This window comes from Aulostomus chinensis, chromosome 11 (assembly GCF_037954235.1).
Source record: "Aulostomus chinensis isolate RoL2024-O1b breed Wild chromosome 11, RoL_Achi_v1.0, whole genome shotgun sequence".
Lineage (NCBI taxonomy): Eukaryota > Metazoa > Chordata > Actinopteri > Syngnathiformes > Aulostomidae > Aulostomus > Aulostomus chinensis.
This window is the reverse complement of record NC_141330.1, coordinates 15935993-15959335: the sequence shown is the minus strand read 5'-3', so window position 1 is coordinate 15959335 and position 23343 is coordinate 15935993. Positions and strand designations below refer to the sequence as shown.

The 23343-nt window shown below is 40.5% G+C and overlaps 3 protein-coding genes across 7 annotated transcripts in view; all 3 read right to left on the bottom strand.

The window, feature by feature from the left end:
* LOC147253626 (protein MTSS 1-like) overlaps nucleotides 1–11070 on the bottom strand; it is a 46608-nt gene extending 35538 nt beyond the window's left edge. For 2 of the 5 annotated variants that reach the window (XM_086218888.1, XM_086218887.1), the window contains exons 1-3: nucleotides 10451–11070; nucleotides 8130–8191; nucleotides 2373–2446 (exon numbers count right to left, since the gene is read on the bottom strand). In XM_086218888.1, coding sequence (XP_086075014.1) covers nucleotides 2373–2446; nucleotides 8130–8191; nucleotides 10451–10522 — 208 coding nt within the window. In that variant the 5' untranslated portion in view covers nucleotides 10523–11070. The remainder of the gene's footprint in view (nucleotides 1–2372; nucleotides 2447–8129; nucleotides 8192–10450) is intronic. The other 3 variants (XM_086218891.1, XM_086218890.1, XM_086218889.1) reach the window with 3 other exon arrangements.
* Nucleotides 11071–13004: 1934 nt separating this feature from the next.
* mal2 (mal, T cell differentiation protein 2) lies at nucleotides 13005–19345 on the bottom strand. The gene is made up of 4 exons (XM_086218886.1): nucleotides 19135–19345; nucleotides 17922–18092; nucleotides 15348–15548; nucleotides 13005–13892 (listed from the first exon to the last, which is right to left on the bottom strand). The coding sequence occupies exons 1-4, from the start codon at nucleotides 19249–19251 to the stop codon at nucleotides 13821–13823; spliced, it is 561 nt and encodes a 186-aa protein (XP_086075012.1). The 5' UTR covers nucleotides 19252–19345; the 3' UTR covers nucleotides 13005–13820.
* A 1275-nt stretch (nucleotides 19346–20620) lies between these two features.
* On the bottom strand, nucleotides 20621–22909 carry LOC147253624 (uncharacterized). Its single transcript, XM_086217318.1, has 4 exons — nucleotides 22719–22909; nucleotides 22498–22581; nucleotides 22044–22358; nucleotides 20621–21586 (listed from the first exon to the last, which is right to left on the bottom strand). The coding sequence occupies exons 1-4, from the start codon at nucleotides 22822–22824 to the stop codon at nucleotides 21207–21209; spliced, it is 885 nt and encodes a 294-aa protein (XP_086073444.1). The 5' UTR covers nucleotides 22825–22909; the 3' UTR covers nucleotides 20621–21206.
* Nucleotides 22910–23343: the final 434 nt, after the last annotated feature.

Below are 23343 nucleotides of genomic sequence, written 5' to 3'. Positions count from 1 at the left end.
GGGGGAATTGGTATTTTCTGTCATTGGCTACAGTCGGCATTAACATTTTTGCTGCACAACAGCAGTTGTAGAGACAGGCTAAAAACGTAACGTTGACCAGCTAGCATACTGGGTATAGATCTGTGCTGTAGATCATGTGCAGTTGCTTTAACAGCAAGCACATATATACAGGAGTGTGTTTTTTGTCAACAGAATAGAGCAGACCTACTATTTCAAGCACACAGAGCCCAAGTTGTACTACAATAAAAGAGCACAATAGAAGGAAAGACGGGTTTTGTCTGGAAGTTTAAATTGCTCTTATACAACTTTCTGCACTAAGCATTCCAGTTTAAATTTCACTTAACTGTAAACTCATAAGCTTGTCTAAACCTGGAGGCCCCTCCTTTTGAGTTAATTCTTGTAATATGTGATCATTGTTATATCTTAATCCTCGTTTCTCCTCTGACTCCTTCTATCCTCTAAGTGTGTACCTGGTCTGTGTGATGCAATCTTTGCCCTTTTGTTCATCTGTAATAGAACATCTGGTTATTATAAACCTTATGTTAAATAAACAAACGCAAACAAATGTATAAACACAAGCTTCTACAGTCTTTCCCTGGAACATACCCAAAACTCTGACTGTTTTTACATCACCACACTGATGAGTTCATGCAATGAGCATTTACTGACGTTCATACAGGAATCAGCCATATTGCGAACAAAGACATTGAACTTGAAATCAACAGTCATATTTCAGTCTTTTTTTCATTTTATCATGTCCATCACCACTTCATTGAAATCGAAGGAGAATAAGATGGAGAGACATAACGAAGGACAAGAAGGAGTGAGATATAAAGAAGTAAAGCGACCATCATTGGTGCATTGCATACAGAGGGATCATTGCAGTTTCTAGCCAACAATGATGACCAAACGGAAAATACCGTGTGTCTGTAATGAACCTGATTGTACAGATGCAAAACCCATGCAGGTGTGCTCTTACATTTAAAAGACAGTAGCAAGCTCACGTACACCTGCATGCATGCAGGCATGCACACACACGCGCACACACAAGAGCTGTGATCTCTTTTGAAATTATACTTCACACTTGAGCTTTGAAGATGAACAATACAGTAAGTTGAAACCTCCTAGAACAGCTATTACCCCGAGCACTTCTACGGGTGTACATACTTTAGAGTTACATGTGATACAGATACAGTAGTTGCCATCAGAGCTGGATGGCTTGGTGACAAATGAGTGACTGGTAAATTATTTCACGTCTACATTATTTAACTTTTGATCACATTGGGTTAAATGTTTCGTACACTTGATCAATACCTCAAAATTTTAAATAAGTAAAACAATAACATGATTTTGTTATTTCATAGTGACAGAAATAAAGTCGTATTTGTCTGCTTCACCACTGCAAGTATATCAGTAATACATTTGGAGCAACACAACCCATGGGACTCAGCTCCTATAGCGAAATACATATGTAATCCTCATAATCAAGACTCAGTATATACACCCTGCTGTAATTATCATACGGACAGGTGAGCTACCTGTGATGCAGACAGCACCATGCCAAACATTACAATCCCTTGTCCAAGCTTGCTTCTATGCTGCAGACCTCAGGTGTACGATTGAGCCTAAGAAATGCCGCAAACAAAATGTGACAGTGATACTGACAATAGAAAATGTGGACAGAATGAGGAGAGAAAGTGACGAGGAGCCAAAGGGTGACGCAATACCCTTCAGCTGACTGAAAGTGACTCCCTCTTTGCAAACATTTACACCGTACGTGTAGAGACACTGAGAAAGACTAATGACTCCCTGTATTCCCCCCATACCTCTCTCTTGTGTTATTCTCTCTCTCTCTCTCTCTCTCTCTCTGCAGTGAGTAAGGTGATGAATGTGTGTGTCTGTCTCAGCTCCTATTAATAGTATGAAGCAAGCCTGGAGGTGTCAAAGCCTCGAAGTACGAAGGGTTGAACTCTCTCTCTCTCTCTCTCTCTGTCTCTCTCTCTCACACACACACGCACACACACACACACACACACACACACACACACACACACACACACACACACACAGTTTAAGTAGACCCTGTCAGAGAGTCCAGATGCAGCAGAGGTGGAAGATATGTGGGGGTGGGGTACAGAGCAGGGGAAAGAGGGTAAAATTTGGAGACAAAGCCAACAGGGGGGCTTCAGCTAGCATACTGGTGAATTTACAACCCATTCGGTAAAACAAACAACCCGGAGAACTTCTCTGCACAGCAGGGTGACTGGACAAGACCTAGACACAAGATCCACTGAGACAAACACACTGACTTTACCAGATGAGTGAAGACCACATTAGTCAACTGAAGCTGACGTCTGTGAACATATTCCTACCTCGTGAGTTGGTGGCCAGGTCAGCCACTTTCTGAAAGGCATCCAAGAAGGCGGCCACAGCAACCACTGTCGCCCTAGAGGCAAAGAAGACGACAAGTTTTAATATCAACAGAAGCAAGAGCAGAGGCTGTTCTTGTCACACCTTTGTATGTCGAAAGCCATCTCTTCATTTCATTTGTGTGAAATTTTATCAAATTGAACGTGTTAATTCTTGCATTATGTTTGCTGACCTTCACCTCTTTGATCACTAAAATTTAATCAGGTCATCCTCGAGAACAAATGAATGTTTGTGTCAAATTTGAGGGAATTCCCCACTGGCCTTCCGGAACTACTGTTTTCACCAATGTAGGACAGATAACCTGAAATTAGAACATCCTTGGCCATGGCTGATGCAGAACCATAGAACCACGCAAGATCCTCTTTAGGAGAGATGTGCAATCGTGCTTTAGTAGTACATTTATGGGAATAACATCCAGTTTAAAACATGAAAATTGAAAGTGTGCATGATAGTGAGTGTCTGTGTGTACTGTGCGCTGGTGTGTACATTTCAACCTTTATAGGTCTGGTGTGTGAGGAATGTCTATGTGATTACTTAGTGACCACTGGAATCTGTCCAGCTCAGCAGAGCAGTTCTTGTGCTAGGTGTGCTAGGTTCCAGATCGAAGAGAAAAGGGGGTCTGTGGCCAAATTACATTTTATACCTGCTTCTGTTATAAACTGTATAATACTGTTAACCTGAAGGAGATTTTGGAAAGGGCTTCAATCCCTTTGTGACTTGCTAGTATCCCACCTGGCTGTCTGACTGGCTGGCAGCAGGCTGCCACACAGGCGGGCCTACTGACTGGTTAACCAGCCAACAATGGCTGGCCTCCCTCAGACACAACAGGCTGTGATGATTAAGATCACAGGTATGGAGATGAAAGGATCCTTGTGTGCACACGTGTGCCTATCAGATATCTGATCCTCAACAGAGACATGAGAGTGACTTATCACTGTCAGTCATGCGCTCAACAAAAACAAATGCAATTGTCCAGAAATTTTCCAAGGTGCCTTCAGCTACAAAAGCTTGTTTGTTCTAGCTTGGAGTACCTGAATTTGCAAACACTTGTTAGCTTCCACAGGCCAGCAGAAAACCTTCAAAGAACAACCTGGAAATTTCCGTAAACACTACAGACAGGTAGCTTCCACTAATGGGTAAAGAAGTAGTGGGGTCTGCTTTGGTTTATCTTGTGTTTTTAATCTTTCATCATTCAAACGATCTATTAAAAATGTTTCTTCACAGATTTTTTTAAAAATTCAACCCAAGGTTCAACTTACACAGGAAAAGACAGAAGGCCAGAGCAAATCCCAGAGCCACTGCGCGTGCAAAAATATTCAATATATACTGAGGTTTATCGTGTACACAGTATAGTCCCAATGCTGACATGTGCTGTTTAGATTTTTTTTTTAATCACTGCTGTCTCAAGACTCTAATGTTTATTAGTCATTTCATCAAATTACTGTCGACATCTCAAAGGGGGCCTCCTGCAAGCCTGAGAGAGGGAAAACAGAACACAACAGATCAACTGATATGTAACTCTGATCCAGAACTGAGTTACAGACCTAAATATTCTTCTACATCTGGCTAGTCTTATCTATCAGTCAAAGATGGAACAAAGACTTTCTGTCTTACTCCAACGAGTAATGTAATATTGGCTAATAACTGCAGTGTTGTGGTAGAGCTGACCAGAAGATCCAAGGGTGTGTCCTGCAAATGGAAAAAGAAACATACACACAGATGCCTTTCTATTTAAAGCCCAACGCGGGCACAAGAGCAACTTCCAACTGATAGCTGGCCCTGCTGATTTATACCACACACACAGGACTCATCATGCACTCACAAAGTCTTTTCAGTCAAGTTTAATTAATTAATCCTAAACAGGCTTGTCCGATACATAGCGCCTGTTTTTAGTAACAGGGACACTCAAGCAATATGTGTAGAGGTTTAGAGTTACAACTCAGGGTCGTCTATGTAATCTTGTCTGTAATATTACCAGATAAAGTCAAACAGTATGACTATAAACTCTCTCCCGACACAGAACTATCACCATTAGAATGAGAATCCTACTTTTTAAACTCCAATGGGAAATGCTGAAGACAGCAGTAAACAAATTTAAATTTTCTCATCGTTTCAACATTTTATTGCTCAGTCAATTATAAAATTGTGCAACTTTCTACACTGCAAAGACAGAATAAACAACTTTAATTTAATTTCACTTCTGACAGCTAAAATGCCACAAGATTCCTGCGACTGTAAGCTTCAAGTCCTTGGCTCTGCTCATTGCTGCAAAAACGGTGCCATTGGCCTTAAAATCTGCAAATGCCCCGGTCCCGTCTTGTTCTCGAGATAAATGATTTTACCAATCTATTTCACAAAGCCTTGGCCAAACCAATCTCAGCTCCCCATAGACTCAGCTCTGCACAACGGAGTACTTTTTCTGACAATGATACATTTAGTTGTGCTGCCCACCGTCTATTATTAGTTCAACAGAACTAGAATGTGGCTCTAGTAAATCTGAATCACAGAGAGAGGTTGTGTTTACCTCCACTTATCCATCCATTTTCTATTCCACTTATCCGTTAAGGGTTGCAAGGGGGCTGGAGCCCATGCCATCTGACATTGGGTGAGTGGCAGGGTTCACCCTGGACGGATCGCCAGTCTGTTGCAGGGCCATCAGGAGCAATAGGGGTTCAATATCTTGCTCAAGGATACTTGGACATGGTCACTGGGGGAGACAAGGATTGAACTAGCGACTCTTCGGTTGAGACGGCCATGTTACCTCTGAGCGACACTGCCCTGCCCTTACTCCCACTTATTCAGTACAAAAAACTCCATTGATTATGAGAGAGAGAAAGAGAGAGTGAGTGTACTATAAGCAGTGCATATATGAGAGTACTGTGTATATATATATATATATATATATATATATATATATATATATATATGTGTCTGTCTACATGTTCCTTTGAAATATTTAAGAACTCAGTCTTATAACCACACCAATGGTAACCATTTTGATCTTTTGAGGCGGTCCATTTCTTCATAAAATAACCCAAAACCAGAATGAGAGGCACTTGTGTAACCCTATCTCTAAAACGCAGCTCCATTGACCATGACCCAGCAAACAGACCAAACATTTACGAGTTAAAAGGAGACTGTGATTAGAAATCAGCCTGTTTTACTCATATACATATACATATGGTGTGTGTGTGTGTGTGTGTGTGTGTGTGTGTGTGTGTGTGTGTGTTTCTGTGACGCTTCTTAAACCATAACATACAGGGAAAAAAAAACCCACCATATTTGGACCAAAAAAATGACAGAAGACCGAACACTGTAATTGGCTGATTTCCTAGTTGCTTTGTAAGAGGGGTGCAGAGGGGCTAAATTACAGAGCAGTAGCCTTGGGACGCCATTACACAGAGACGTATGCTGCTACCACTGCTGGCTAGTCACTTATCCAGGCCAAGGCAGGGGGCTGGGTGTGTCATGTTTTACTCTGTGTCCCCCACTATGGAGCCCAGTCCCAAACAGATTACAGAGTTACTTGGGTGGGGGGAAACAGCTACTTAGGCCAAATTTGAAGTGGCTAGAGACAAGCTCCAGAGCAGACCAAAAAGACCTTCTTTGTAGGTCACCATTAGGATAGATGGTACACTCTTATTAGCACTCCAGCAGAAAGGGCATCATTACAGGCATATCCCACAACCACAGCAGCCCAGAGTAGGGTGTAGGCCCAGTTCAATCCGGTCATAGCTAGCCTAAATAAAACACAAAAATATTTGTCCGCTCATATGACAAGCTACACAGCAGCCAGCTATGTCAAGAAGCAAAAAAGAAAAACATCTGTGAAACAGTGCAGTACTGTAATTTACCACATATGCTTGCTGTACACAATTGCATCATGTGGATTGATAAAATCAGGTTTAGTAAGCCCTCGTGACGTAGGATCGGATGACACGACTCTGCATGGAGATCTGTCAGCACTGTTTCTACCGTGGGCGCTACATTGGGGCATAATCTTGCAAATCCAGCTTGCAAGGTAACATGAGTTGGGCAGGTACAAACAAAGAGAATGAACTGTAAATACAGAGCAGGAGGTGTTACAACCAGCCCAGGATGATGGAGAAGACCTTGTTTTAATTATGTAAGGACATTCCAACAAAAGGAAGACTGATTTGGTTCTTTTAAACCCCAATATTGAATATGTTGAACAACTGCATTATGATAGTATTACTGTGAAAGAAGAATCTGGCCGTATTACCCTCCCCTCCTGCCATGAGACAAGTGACCAGCCCGTGAAAATCAACTGCTGGGGATTTTGTCTGCAATGCACCTTCACAAAGACAGGTGAAGGTGAGTTAGAAGAGACCTACTGAGACTGCCAGAAGGCCTTGCTGAGATATTCATCAGGGTATTGTGCAAACTGTGAAATGACTGACTCATCCAGGCTCCACATCAGGGGTGTGAATACTTCCCACAGCAGGTGCTCAGAACTGACTCATGTGGTTGAAGGATTGGCTTCCTGTTGAATACGTGACACAAGCTGACCACAATGACGTGAGACATCAACTGATTCCTGAGTTTATTTGTGTCTATTTTCCCCAAATAAAAGGGAAGTAATAATTCAGGAAAACAGGTATATGTGCAATTTACAAGGTCTTCTCTTTTCAATGTTCACAGGGCAGATATGCTTAGACAAATAATCCACATTTTTATGAGCCCATTAGCTTGTCCAGCATAATAAAAATGACTCAGGTACATTGGTTCAAATCACCTTTTCACCAGATCAGCACGTGGTAGATATGTTCTTTTATCATTGCCCCAGTGTCCAGACCCACAGACACCTTGCTGCCAAACAGCCAGTCATTAGCAACCAAACCACAAATACTCCCCTGAGCTTTAGCATGACAAGGTCACATATTTAACCCCTAAATGATGGGCCTGCTTGAATAACATATCACCATTAATCAGCCCTAATACTGAGAAAATACAAGAATGGGACACTGAGTGGCCTCCAGAAAGTATTGTTAACTCCCCAAGCCTTTATACATCTGTCAGTATTAGTCAGTCTGACAACACGTGGACATTTAAATGGTAAGAAACCTGCCATGCATTATTAATCAAAGAATAATTTACACCACAGGACACCCATAGTTACAGTACTTGCAGGAGAATAAGCTTTTATTTTAGCTGTCATAAGTTGTTTGTCTCCTGACACGTGGCCACTTAAAGCCAACTAGGAGAGGTGGCTTGTCCTGGCATTGATTGTTAGCAGGAGACTGGCAGGAGGTGTGTGTAAATTAACAACATCAGACAAATTAAATCAGGCTTTAAAAAAGGCTAAAATGGCAGGATGGCCAAAAACAACAACCACTGAACAGTTTTGTTCCACGGGGCTTTTATGTAAACTGTCATTGCTTGTTAGTCTGAGAAAATGTTACCAAGTCAATTTTTTGGAAGGAGAATTGACACTGACATCTGCTGAAAAAGTCAAGTTTAAGTACAAAAAAACAGCAACAAAAAATCAGCTGACAGTACAAGGGTCATTGGCATGACTTGCATGATGCAACAATTACAAATGTCGCCTAATTTATAAAGACAGCACGTGTGTACTTCTAAATGAACACCAGCTTCAATTAAGTTAATAAAAATGTCAAGATCCAGTAAATTACTCAATACAAAGAACTAAACAATTTCCAGCACAAGCGGACTCCTACCTGAGCTGTGACTGCAGTTTGCCAGCCTTGGTGATAAAGTCCTCCCAAATTGGGTAGCTGCTCTATGGGGAAAACAACAACAACATAGAAACACACTCGTGAAAAACACATCATCAAAACAGATTTCACGATTCACACAGTTACATAATTTCTAAATCAACATGAGGGCACAGTTGAGCCTCACCTCACCTGCAGGGCTATAACGAACTTCACAAGCCTTTCCCATACATAGAACCTCGTGTCAAAAAAACAGAAACCTTGGCCATCTTATTGTCAGTCGACCTGAGGGAATCTGGCCACAGGATGAAGAGTTAAGCAGGGTTTTATGCCAGTGAATAACCGGACTCTGAATTCAGAAAGTTGTAATAACAAGTTACTTTCCAAAATTTGCAAACAGCTGTGCTTTCACTTTGATTTCCAGTTTCTACATCATGCATGAGACATCATGTCAGATTTTGTATCAAGCAGCAAAATGGGTCATTGACTTCTTTTTTCTCTCTCTCGCTCTTCTTCTTCTTCTTCTTTCTTTTTTTTTTTAGAAAAATCCCCTTACAACAAAATCACTAATGTGTTATAATGAGCCTGGTTTCAGATGGGAATTTGCTTAAATCAGGTCTTGGCCTTAAAATAACTTAAGAGCCTTTTAATTGGAACTCTCACAGAGCACAATGGTAATGAGAAGAGCCGGTCAGCGACTGAGATGAGACAAAGTGATGAACCTAGCGTGACCAAATGTTTGTCGGTGACGCGCTACTACTGTCACTGGCCTGAGGAATGTCGTGTTATGCTGTCAAACATTACACCCAACAACAATCTCTTCTCTCTAGGCTCTTTCTTTGTTCCCTTACATCACCTTTTGTTCATGCTTTTCTATTTCAGCCATTCATCCCCTCGTGTTTGTCAGTTTAAACACTTCGATATTTCAGCCATGTTTGCATTTTGTCTATGAGCGGTAACAAATGGATGTCCAGGGTGAGACTGGTTACCCCTTACATCTGAAAGGCCACTCCAAGTGTCCCCCAATGTCCTTTTTTAAATGGCAAGTGTCTCATTAATTGGCATCTTTTTCAAACCCCCAGAATTGCCAGCTTGGGCAGTTTTTTTATTATGTTTTTTTATGCATGTGTGCATTGATTGCACTGGGCCGAAGTGACAGAACGGAGTAATTGGGTGTTAGTATGCTGCCTTCCAGTTGGACTTGGAAGTCACAATTTAAACTGCTGAGATGTAAACAAAGTGTTGTCTTTTTTTTTTCAAATGTCCCCACTTCTGCTACTTGCCCAGTTACAACGTCTGGGTTCCAAGGTGAAATAGGATGCGGCTCCCCTGAAGTAGCCTTGGCCTCCCTATAAATAGAAGTCCAGTTCCCCTGCTGATTTGGTCCCATCATCTCATGGCTCTGTGTTGTTGATAGATGATGGTTTAAATAGAGGGTCAAGATGAGCTGCCGCTTTAAAAGCACGCCATAGAATAAAATGACATCATTGGACGCGTTCTATATAAAGACTAAAGAAGTCATTTGCATATTTTCCACTAGTGTTGTGTGACAGCATAGTTACTTGACAGTTCAGAGGCAGGGAGGTCATGAATTACTAGCAAGTCGAGTGAGACATGGGAAGCTGGTAGGTGCTGAATGTCTGAGCAGTATTCATAACAAACTGCCTTGACTCCAGCAGACCCGATGGCTGCCCATTTGACCTACACATGTCAAAGCCTTCAGACCCCGCGGAAAATTCTCCAGGCTGACAGCTACATTCCCTGCATTCCTCCGGGCAACTACAGCAGCTGGGAAATCTGCTAATTGTCTCATCAACCACCAGGCTCTGTCAAAAATAACGTCAAAAATAAGATGCCCCAGTTCTGGCACTGATGGGTGTCCTATTTAGCCTCCTTCCAAGTTTGGTAGCTACAAACTGGAGCAAATGGATGTAAAAAAAAAAAAAAAATTTAAAAAAATAATAACAATGGGGTTGAGGAGAATAACGTAAAGGTCAGATTTGTAGAAGGATAAAGCTGTTAACTTTAAAGAACCTGAAGCTAGTAAGATTATGACTCTGAAAGGTAACATGTTTCCTCCAGGCTCAAAACTGAATGATGGTTTTAGACTTCTTAGTGAACATTCAAGACGGTTCAAGGAGATAAACTCAGAAGTACTATGATTAAGGTATGCTAACGTGAAATGTCCGGTTAAACTAGCATGTGTCTGGGAAACGTAAACAAATATACACGGAGCTGGTGTCGGAAAGTTCACGTACGCCTGACTTCGTGTCGTTCATTTGCCCTGTAGTATAATATGTGTTGCAAAGTTCATTTGGCCTTACTTTCATGTCTCCGATAAGAGTTTGGAAGAGTCCACCAAGCGCGCTGCATTCCTTGTCGATAACAGCCTCCATTTTCAGGACCACCTCCAGTGGTCAGTCCCGACTCGGCGAGGAGCCGCTCTCCCTCTCCCTCCGCTACCCCCCCGCTCTCCAAGAGAATAAACAAAAACTCGTCAAAAAATTTAAAAAAAAAATAAAATAAATTACTAAAACACACCTGAATATAACGAGCTATATCGTTGTGAACTCGACGCACAACAACTTTCGCTTCAGTGTTTAACGAGAGCGCTCGGTTCTACTCCGGTGCACCGTTCACTTCAAATCAAAAGAAGCTGTCGGGACAAAAGTGAAATTTAAATCCCCCCGTCCCCTCCACGCCGCCCGGCGCAGACCCGTGGCTCCAACATCATCTTTCGTTTAGTCTTCGAAACTAAAGATAATCCACGACGTTCGGTAAGTAACGTCTTCCCGTATTTTGACAGGCAACAACAGAAATACCGACACGGAGGGTGTCCTCTGCTCTCACACACCGACTGAGAGGGAGAAGACAACGACCGGAGGGATACATCAAGCTCGCCTGAACCAGGACTTTGAACCAGCGAAGCGTTTCCGGTAAACACGTGCGCGAAAAAATAAAAAAAAACAAAACAATTTAGTGATATGACATTCTAGAAGCCGACAGAGGACATGCACTATAAATCTGCTTAGGGCTGAATTTAGTTTACAATTAAAAAAAAAAGGAACATATTTATCGAATTTGATCAAAACATCCACATATATGCTACATTCACCTCCATTTTAAGTCAGGAAATGAAAGCACGCGTTTTTCAAATATTCCTGATTTGGTATGATTTAATTCACACAAAACCACGTTTTCCAACGATTACTTTCGAAGAAACTGTTTTAACATTTGATTTATTTTTGGAAGAGATGTGATGCTTTTATTTTGAAGGTATATAATTAATACCTGCTTCTGGTGTTAGTCTGGATTACATTAGTCATAGGGAGAGGAGCGCATATTATTAATTCACTGTGGTTTCACGATGCAAACAACACGAGAAAAATTGCAATATCCAGTCACATTATTACAGAATACGGGGTAACAACGCTTTTCTTCTTTATTTCTTTGTCAGAAGGAGTCAACGAAACAAACACAATATTATTAAAGGCCTCCATTTTGTTCTTTTTATTGTTGATACCAAACATTTAGCTTATTTACCTATAAACATAGAATCAGACGATGAATAGGAACTCAAAACAATGCTGATTAATTGTTAAAAACGAGCGACATCTAGTGGCTGAATTATTTAAGCGTTTAAAATCGATATAATGACGGATTGGCAGACTATTCAAGTTCCAATGGTTTATGTCAAGAGGTAGGCTGATGTAATTACTGAAAAAAAGTCTCCTCCTTTTTACTATTTCTAGAAATGTTTCGTGTGGAGCAAATGGGCAGCAATTCATCCACGTGTTAAATGAACTTTTAATTCATTAAAGCATTAAGCAGAATGGAAATTTGCCAAATGAATAATGATGTACGGTGTTGTGTTTTTTTTTTAATTAATCTGGTGCACAAAGAGTGAACATGCAGACACAACTTGTATGAAATTCAGTTCGTAAACAGACCTGCAGCTGATAAAAACTTTTGCTTTGAAAAGAATTGCACAATATTCCTATGAAAGTGTTACTATATGCATTTGTAATACTTGTGCGAACTGCACAGGTCTAATTAAGTGTCCCACTGAGCCATGATAGTGATTGTGAGTCCACATTCATGAAGATCCTGAAGAAGACAAATATATATGGAAGTCAGCAATGATTTATGTCATCATTTACATTTAATTTGTGACCATTTATTTATTTACCCTTTCACATGCATGCAAAGGAACTCTTCACATTCAGTTATGTGCTGTAAAGAACCTGATGTGGGAGCATGAACTGCCCTGAGAGACGTTGTGCCTTTACACATCTAGAGAGGATGCTGTCATAGAGCCCAGTGAGAAAGATTTGAATATGCAGAACTTCAGCATCTTTTAGCATCAAAGAGGACAACCGTTGCAAAGCAGAAAGCTTGTTTTTTTTTTTCTTGAAAACATTTATTTGTTTAGTTCTAAAATTCCAACAACGGCACATACGAAAAATCCATGACACAAACATAAAAAACTACTTTAAATTAATAATAACATAACTTAATATCCTAATACAAAGAAATATACAGTTGTTATCACTAGTAAATAACGTAGTAAGGAAGACAGTTATTTGTTTGGGAAATTTAATCAAACATCAACACAGACACAAAGAGTGATACCAAAATAATACACATTAAATGATTTGTTAAGAAATACAGATCAGAAGGAAACAGTTGTAGTGGCTAACAATAGTATTTTTTAATCAAGTGGTTTTTAATCAAGTGGTTAAATCAAATTATTATTATTAGTAGTAGAATCCGACAAAATTACAGATACAGTTTTCTTCTGAAGTTGATCAAATATTATTCGTAAGTTACTCGCTGATGTGCTTAAACTAGTCACGTACAACAGTTACAATATTGTGGAAAAACATTTTTTTTGGGGGGGGGATGTTGTCTATGCTGATAAATTTGACTGAAAGTGCTCAACACAAGACAACTTTGAAATTCAAATATCACATCATCTCACATTTCAAATAATGACCATTTGAAATATTATAATAGTCATGTTGAATGTAAAATGAGTTTTAGCACCGACTGGTGGACAGTGAGAATGAGCACGCTGCGTTTTGAGGGCTTTCCACAAAACTGTGCAACAAAAATTACGTGACTTAAGGAAGCATAAAAAAAGGTGGGATCTTGTGGTGCTGCAAATTAGAAATACACCCTTCAATGAGGATGTGACTCTAGAAATGAGGAACTATATTCATGATCGGTTGCAAAACAAAATCATAACTGTCACAAACATTACAAGCATATTGCAAAATGTTGCCTCACCCTGCCTTTAACACTTTCCCTCACTTCCAACATATTTTTGTGTTGAAGAGGTCAATGACATTTAGAAAATGGTTGATTACTCAGGAATGAATCTGATCCCGACGGTGTTAACTGCACAGCGACTAAAACTACTGGAGTCTTGTTAAATCTCTTCAACAACACAGACTCACTTGAAACTGCTCCTTTCAGTTCATGGATGCTAAATTCAGCTGAAACACCCTGTCTGGTTATAACTGACCAAAAACCTCAGCGTAAACTTGGACTGAGGCAGCAGTGTGGTGCGCATGTGATTGTTTGCTGATACGAGTTTCCTATCCTGAACTGAACAGCGGTCCTCTGGGTTTTACTGTAGTTGGTCGTTTAATGATGTTATGAAGAAGCTGTTCAACGAGTTTGCGTTGCAGGTTACATCCTCCACCTCCTGAAGCCCATCACCAAACTGCAGGCGTAGCAGAGCGTCACAATAAAGGAAAATATCTAGGATGAAGGACAAAACAGAGAAAATGGTAAGAATATCAACGGCGTCCTGTAGCTCGGAGACCTCACCATTTACTCAGGTGAGGCAGGGAGCATTTTGATGAGTTATTTTTTTAAACAATCTTCTAATACAAAGAAGAATATACATCGTGGTCGTCACTCGACTGACTTCAAGGTATCAACTCCACTTCTTTTTACACGTGGTGACAACATGCAAACGATACAAAGTTAAGACCTGGGACACCTGGGGCTCAAACCCCAAAATAAATCATCACATATTCTTATTCGGGGCTGTACGGTGGTGCAGTGGTCAGCACTGTGGCCTCACAGCAAGAGGGTTCAAGTCCCGGCTCGGGCGCGGGATCTTTCTGTGTGAGTCTGCATGTTCTCCCTGTTCTTGTGTGGGTTCTCTCCGGGTACTCCGGCTTCCTCCCACAGTCCAAAGACATGCAATTTGGGGACTAGGCTGATTGGATTCTCTAAATTGACCGTAGGTATGAATGTGAGTGTGTGTTGGCCCTGCGATGGACTGGTGACCTGTCCAGGGTGAACCCCGCCTCTCGCCCGTAGACGCTGGGATAGGCTCCAGCTCCCCCGCGACCCTTACTAGTAAGGAATAAGCGGAAGACGACGATGGATGGATATACTTCTTCTTTTTTTTTTTTAAAAATTTTGGTTATTATTGTTTGGTCAAATCAATCACACCAATATAATAGCGTTAAAGTGTGTCCATCAAAGCTTATCGTTAAAATGAACATGACGCAGGAGAGCGATACAAGCTGAGCAAATATTTGATTCAAATAACTGGCTGGCACATATCAGAGCTTTTCTCTCACACAGACTACTTGTGGCAAACCAAAACATTTGTAAACACCAGCGGATGTACAGTGAATCCCACAGCGGTGCGTACCCGTATTCCTCCGATTTATGGAGCTCATTTCAACTGTTTTTAACGTGTTTCAATTGACACAACATTGTATCTATTTTAACATAAAGATATTTGCTCAAGTTCCTGGGATTGAGCTGGCCCAGAATTTAAGGTACGCTTTTTAATGACACATAATAACCACATTTATGAAGCCCTTCATTCTTTTTCATAACTTGCTCAAAAGTATACAATAAATAAATTTAGGGGAACAAGTTCCACATCAAATTATTTACATTAGCCGAAGTTCTATCTCTCTATGCAAAAAAAGGCCACTCCAGGGCTCCATGCACAACCTGCTATATTTCTATCAGAAAGAAAAGCTGGTAAATGTTTCTGATTACATCACATCAAAAATAAATAAAATGTCACAATATCAGTCAGAAATTGTGTCAACTACATTGTTTTGTTTTTTTTAATACGGCCTGATATATTAGAATGAGTTCATTAAAATAAAACTGTGGGTGAACTGATGAGATGAATGACAGGACACTGTACACAATGTTACAGTTTAAAGAGCTGTCACTCACCGTGGCTGCCACATTAATACTGTACTGGTTGTAGCTCAGTACTGTGAATATGTTGCCCCGGGGGTAGGTTATACACATGACAACATCGGAGCTGTTCGGATGCAGCGTGATGTTGGCTCCTCCATTAGCTGCTGTAGTTGCCGCTTCCAACACAAAGGCAGCAAAGTAGAAAAGCAAAGCTAAGAAATGGTAAAACACATCCTGTGAAGGCGAAGAAGAAGAGACGGTGCATTAGGAATGAAAAAGTGTGAGAGTTTCACGATTCAAGTGTAAATACCTCGAGAAAAGAGAACCTTGAAAACTGTTGTTGTTGTTTTTTTTATAAACCTTCCTGGAAAAAGTAGACTTTGTCCTCCTTGCTGTTGTTTGATGGTCAAACTACTGAATACCATGTGGCTGCTGCACACATGGGCTAATAATTAATTATTTAAAAGAATGTACTGCAAAGAATAACATGGTATACCACAAACATGTGAAAATAAGAGAGGTTAGAAAGTAAAAGCATTATAGAGAAAAGCTCAAATACGGACAAAGAAATTCAAAACACGGAGAAGCGAGAGCCAGGGCATGACAGTGGGCAAAGCTGTTTCTGTGAGCCTGGTGGGACAACAGGCAAGCCTTTGTTATATTTTGGTGTGAGCTCATCATCCATGCCACTCATTGTTCTGCCGAAAACAAACAACACCACACGATCGGCTTACTCCTGGGAGAGAGGCTTGAAGCCTGAGGACATGACTGGCCCTGTCAGGGAGCCCAGACACAGGACAGCACAGGTTAATGTTTCTTCAATCATGGACATATTTGTCCTTGTTATTTGTCCTAACAGAGCTGAAAAAACATACTACAATACGTAAGAATATGATCTTGTACTACATGCACTGTCTCTACAGAAAATGTGAAGCAGGTTTGGCTCTTAAGCTTTTTTATTACATCTAATTTACAAGAGAAATCTCTCTCTGAATGTATGTACAATAACAAAAAAAGCTTCAGAAAACACCCTTTCTTCTTCCCACCGAAATGGAGGCACTGTTGTGCTGCTTTTCTAACATCAGCTATGACATTTCCCTCTGCTTTTATACATTTCGTAGCAGTATTAATTCTCAGTTCCTGGAATTAATCCTGACCACTATCGCTCTGGTTTATGACTAATGAAGACAAAAAAAACCCCAACAACTGTGTTGATCTTTTAGTGCATCTTTTTCTGAATCCCTATTTGAGATACATTTAACATAGTGATGAAAATGTAGCTATGGATGACGGTCGACACGCTACACTCCCATCCGATCAGTCAGAACAGGAGCCACTCTGGTTTGGTTCAGCTGCCTAATTGTGGTTTAACCTTTTTAGAAGTGAAAATGTTGATTTTGTCAACTTTCATAAATTGTTGAGTAACAGTGCTTGCGGTCACACAGATGCACTGAACCAATCTACTAATCTTCCTCTATGATGACATGATTCCACGTGACACTGTTGTCTTAGTACACAGTGCCCAGCAACTGCTCCAAACAACGAGCCACCCTTAGATTTGCAGAAGTTGCAGGGAACAAGTAGGTGGCAAAGTTTGGTCGGTCTGAGAGATAGCTGTGAAGTAGGGGTGCAGGATTCCTGAGATTTATTGTGAAACAATACTAATAAGACCTCTGTGGGTGATCGGTAGCATGTTGTTGTCCATTCGGAACTCTTGGAGCAACAGAATAGATATGAGCTCTACAGCAGCATTTTTTACATGTTGCAGGCAGGACAGGGCTGCTTGGATCTAAGTGGAGTAAAGTGCATTACAGTTGCCCAGATGCAAGATTATTAGTGTATGGATGAGTAGTGCCAGGACTCCGGATGACAGCGTAGCAAGGTTCCTTATTTCAAGAAAGCAAGTTTAAATGACTGCTTTTATATGAAATTTTCAGTTCAAAATTCTGTCAAGAAGAGGGCTTAACATTGGCAGAAAGAACACAGATACAAGATTTTACATCAGATGCCAGTTTATTTTAGAACCTCAATTTTGTTTGAGCGTAGCTGGAGGACATAAAGTGACATCCATACCTTAATTTAAACCAGAGAAGCATGGAGAGTATCGGCATTATCTATGTCTTGGGCTAGATTGATAAATAGTGCTGAATGTTAATCAAGTTGCTCAGTGGTAACATATAAAAATGGAAAAAAAGAATTGGACCAAGGATTGAACCCTGTGGCACTCCATGTGTTACCAGAGTAGTTCAGGAAACAAGGATATAAGTGATGACCTAAAACCTTTGCTTTTTTGTTTCGGTAGGATTAGAATCAATGAGTTCAGACCAGAAATATTGATCCACTTGTTTTAACTCTTCTATTAGCATGGAGTGATCGCTGGTGTCAAATGCTTAGGTTAAAATCTAGCAGTACCATAACTGAGTGTTCATCTTTGACAGCCCGCATGAGGATTTTGTGCACAATAAATGATGGAAGACGGATTGGAATTTCCAGAAAATTAATGAATTACAATATCCTGCATAGCCAAAGAGATCGTGAGGGCAACATGTAGATAGCTCGATGAATGCAAAGAAGGCTAGCTTATCAACTAATTAATGTATAACTCACTAAGAAGTTCCAGTCAGATTGTATGCGGTCCGCCAGGCCGGTGATGAGGAGCAGGAGATAGGCGGATGAGAGGAAGAAGGCAGTGACGGAGACAAACATCACCCAGCCTTGCAGCAGAGGCACAGGCACATTGGAGGAAGCCACCAGGATCCATACTAAACCACCAAAGAGCTGTGTACATATACATAAACATTGGTGACAAATACTGACTGGTCATATATATATATATATATATATATATATATATATATATATATATATATATATATATATTTGGAATATTTTAAACATTATAAAATGTTGTAGATTTATTCATTTGTTTCCTGATAATGACAGCCTGTTGCACCAGGGTAAGGTTGTATCGTATCATACAGTCCTTAGCGTTACAAATCCTCATGATATGGATTTTTCATAGTATCAGTATCATGCTCCCATAGGTATATTTACACAATTCAAACATTATTTACACATGCAGAAGTTTTTACAACATCTACAATTTGTTCATCTTGTGGTTAGATTATGAATCCTGCAGCCAAAGAGATAGGGTTTTATGGTACTATTATCATATTGTTACCACAAACAAATACCAGATGTGCCAGAGTTTTAAACCTGTGTCACTCACCTCTCCGGCAGCAGTGCTACTCTGATACCAATTTTGCTTAGCTTGGTTACAGACTAAGCGCTGGACTATCTTTACGGTTTGTTTCAGACGAACATGCGCATCTTAACCTTGACAGCAGCATTCAACAGAAAAAGGAATTTTAACTGTGGTACACATCCTTTAAACTGTAGTATATGATAGTTCTAACCTGTTAGAAAAGGTCTATCCATGAGAAAAGACTAGGACATAAATTGTCAACTTTATTTAAACTATGAGTAGGAACTGTGTAGATCCCCATGCAGGGTTAAAGGTCATTGAGAGAGCGAGAGGTAAACTGCTACTAAGCAGAGACCTGCGGTACATTGACTTCTTATCTGATCTGTTTTTCTGAGCAGGTGTTTTGACCCTCGGGGTCCATCCAAACCGAAACAACTTGAGGCGGCATACGAATTTGCTCTCTCAGCCACAAACCTCCAAAAGACAAGGACTGGGTCACTAGAATGCATATAAGTAAACGCCTCTCATGAGTGTGGGAAAACAGCGTACGCCACTGATACATCTGACATTATGCAGGTGCTGATCGAGAGTAAATCACGCAGAAGCAACACTTACTATCTCTATACAGACAAGAACTCCAGAGTAAGTCCTCAACACTTCCAATCCCAAAGGTAGAGAGATATTTGGAGCAGGGAACGAGGTGACATCGGGGTTAGTGGCTGGTTCCGACATCTCTCTCTCTCTCTCTCTCTCTCTCTCTCTCTCTCTCTCTCTCTCTCTCTCTCTCCTCTGTCTGTCTTTCACTCTCCTCTGACTCTCACGCGTTGTACTCCACGAAACAAAGGACGGGAGCAGAGAAGGAAAATTCCTCTGGAGTCATGTGTCCCCCAACAGGTCGGACAGGTGCAGGGGCCACTCCCTGGTAACCAACCGATGCTGCATTCACGGGCCTTACGTTAAGAACACCACGTCTAAATATCTTGCCATTAAAAGATATAAACTTCAGTGGCTAGCATGTTTCAATGATCTGTTCAAAGAGTGGATACAAATACAACGTGACTACATAATCACAATTCTAAATTATACGTGCCAAGTCTTAGGAGTCGTGTATTAGTCCTCCATTAGAAATACAACAGAGATGTCAGTTCATAGTACAAACCACTTTAATTTCTTCATGTCAATCCTCATGAGCATGTCGATTCATCTTCATGACATTATGATTAGTTGGCTCTGTGTGTTTCCCAGGTTGAGTAATAGAACCAGTTTTTGTTTCGTTTTTTTGTCCCTCCACACCCTCACTCCTCGATGACTCCGCAAATCATACTAAACAAGTATTTTCATGACTGGTTTTCTTTATTCTTCCAGTCACTGAAGGCAGCAATTTTACTCTCACTTTATCAGTCTATCAATACACTTCACATTCCAGTGTGTGAACAGCCACCAGCAGCTCAGACACAGAGGGAAGGGAAGTCCACTGCTTTTGTTTGAGAAGAAATGAAAGCTAAGAATCACTTGTGTGTGTCCTGATTAACATTCACTGAGAAAGAAGCCAAGAAGTTTAACTGAGAGGATTTTGAAAAATTTTTTTTAAAAAAAAGACCAGTGACACCAACTCCGCTTTAAATCCCTGTTGGAAGACTTTTTCTTTCCTCTTCAATGTTGCTTCCATCGGTTGGTCAGAGCAGTTGAAGTTGCAGTTAATGTTTAGCCAGGATTTTGATTATGCAAACCAATATTGACTTAACCTCTGACAGGACATTCTTAGCTCACTTTAAGGTGGCGGGTAGTTCGACACAATGAAAGGATGATAAGACCGTGCATCCTGTTGCATGCAAAAGGTCATTGTTTATCAGTCCAACAGTTCTGGGCTGCAAATCTTTGTCATGCCTGATGTTTTCCAAGTGAAAAGGAAATGAGTTGTAAAGGACAAGTTGTGAGAAGCATATATTTGTCCATCAGAAGACCTTTGGCACAGGGGTGACCTCACTTCTGTTTACAGAGCATCAAGCAATCAGAAATTAAAAATGGCTTAGCAACTATCAGTGCTAATCATGGAATTGTGAAATATTAAAAAAAAAGAAAAAGAAAGGTCAATGCACTTTAATTTTCTATTTTTATTAGTAGTGGAAGAATGGAACATGTACAGCAACTTTCATACAAATGAGTGCAGTTCAAACTCAACGTAAAAATAGCAACTCTTCCCATAATAATTTGTCATATCATGTATACTCATGTAAACATACTGTCTGAATGACTAATTATTGGCTTTCCTTTCACTCCTCTACAGTTACAATTTTTTTTTTATTTCATGAAAGAAATCATAGAAACGCGAAGTCCCAGAGCGATCATTGAGAGACATACTATGTGGCCACAAGATATAATTCTAATTAGACATAATATAACTTATTCCCATGCTATGATTGATTCTTGGCCACAGGATATAACTTTGTTTCCATTTTGAAATTAATTACTAATTAATCAAATTGTATGCAAAGTTAAATCTTAATTCCAAATATTTTTTCTTTAACTTTATAGCCAGGCTGGGATTCTGTAGAGAATAAAAGTTCATTAACATATTTATTTATTATTGAACATGCTCCCTTGCACACACACATATACACACATACACACACATGCACACACACACACACACACACACACACACGCACACACACATGGCTGCCGGCTCATATCTCACAAATCCACGATAAAGTCGTCCTACACTCTATGTCATTCCATCCTCTTCCTGAGCGGGACACTTCTGCACAGTCTTCGCCATAATCAGCGTTATTAGGCTCTCCCTCTTGCCAGAATCCGTCGCCCACCAATTCCTCCCCGTTCACCCACTTCCACTTGCCCTCTCTGTCTGTGTCGGACAGACCGATCCAGACTCGGTCATAAAATCCGGAGATGAAATCTTGCTCGATTCTTGTGTTCATAATCACCAGGGTGGCTCCTTTGTCCTCACAGTCTTTTTTGCTGGATCTCCAGCTTTTAGTCTGTCCCTTTTCAGAGACATAGTAACATTTGTTGTTAAAGTTGATCCAATTCGCTTTGCAAGATCTTTCTGGAGGAAAATACATACAAAAGTTACCACAAACCAGAGTTAGGGGTTATCATGGAAGATATCTGGAAAGTAAATGTAGGTTTTGCAACTGAGCTCCATGATTTTGTGATGTGCTTAACAATATATCAGCGTATCATGAAGCAGACAGAACTGAAACTATTGAGCAACATCAGAGCATTTCCTTATGTTCCATGAATGATACCCATACAACGATGCAGAATACCTTAGATCATCAAAATATGACAGTTCAGATTAAATCTTCACTTTTGGATAGAAATCATTTTTACAACCTCAGTGTAACATTAACTGATTGTACACTAGGGTTCATCAATGAGCGAGCCTCGTATCTATCACTGACCCACGTTTTGTGATCTTTGATATTGTTACTTTACACGCTGGAGCTTGCTCCATTAAATGAAGTCTCCTCCTCAGCGTGCCGCTTGTGTGCAGGTCTTACTTGTTCTGTTGAGATTCATCCTATCGACCTCCACCTGCAGCTCATCTCGAGAAGCTGTCATCACGTTGAGTCGTGCTTGCAGCCGCTCCATAGCGTTAGTCATGTTGTTTGCTTCTACTCTCAGCCAGTCTCGCTCATATCTGAGGACGTCTCTCTCCTCAGTCAGAGAACTAGCCAAAGTCTGTAACTGGTTTCTGCTTTCCACTATTGTGTTGTAGTTCATCTGTAACTGGATCCACTGAGAAGTCAGGTTTTCACATCTGGACTCAACAATATGCATTTGGTCAATTTCCTTAGGATTGACAGCCTTCGTATCTGCAACAAGAGCAAGAGCGTGAAAGTGACCACAGAGGACGGCTTCCAGATACAGAGCTCATAATAATCATAATAATCTGATGTCTGCACTCCCATAATTTCATTGAATTTATTGTAACTGTTGAGGTGGTATACTCACTCTGGGCCACTATGCCTAAAATCACAGCCAGCAGAAGAAGATACAGCAGTCCCAAACACACTGCAGCAGCTACAATGCACCGTACTGAGTCACACAGTTAACGCATTAAGAAAAAGACAAACACAAATAAAAGAATGCAGATGAGCACTAGTTCAGTTACACAACAACCTGGAGACATTTGTAAGAACCTCATGCTATAAGAATAAAGTGTTCATTCCAACCTGAACATTTTGATCTCTGGCCATATTTGGATCTATCCTCAGTGTCCATCAGGCTCCAACCGTCTCCTCTGATAGCCCCCAACTTGCTGTTGAACACCACTGACATCTGTCAAAACTGCAGTCAGTGTTTATTCACCCTGTTGCTTCTCAACCTGGCACTGATTTAACAAGTGATGTGTCAAACAGTTCCTATTAAGCCTGAGGGACCTGCTGACAAAGCAAAACCAAAACCAGATATCAGTTTTTCCTGAGACAAACAGTTCCTTGGATTGCATAAATTTTTTAGTCTCTTACGTCAGTAGATACAGTGTATAATACATTCATTTTCCATTTTGTGGAGAAAAAAAAACTAAAACTAAAATTACAATATATAGTTTCAAACCTGCTGCCCTCATCTGAAAACATGGAAGTTTAGTAAACAAGAAGTTCTAAATCAAAATGTGAATGATTGTCTGTCTTAAGTTGTGATATGCACCTTTGACATCGGATATCTGGGCCAGTGCTCTTGTACGACTACAGCCACGATGAGTTGAGTGATTGATTCGATTTTGTTCCACACAGTCGCTCACTGACATCCTGTTATTTCACACAGGGAACAGAGTTTTGCTGACTCTCCTGTAATGGT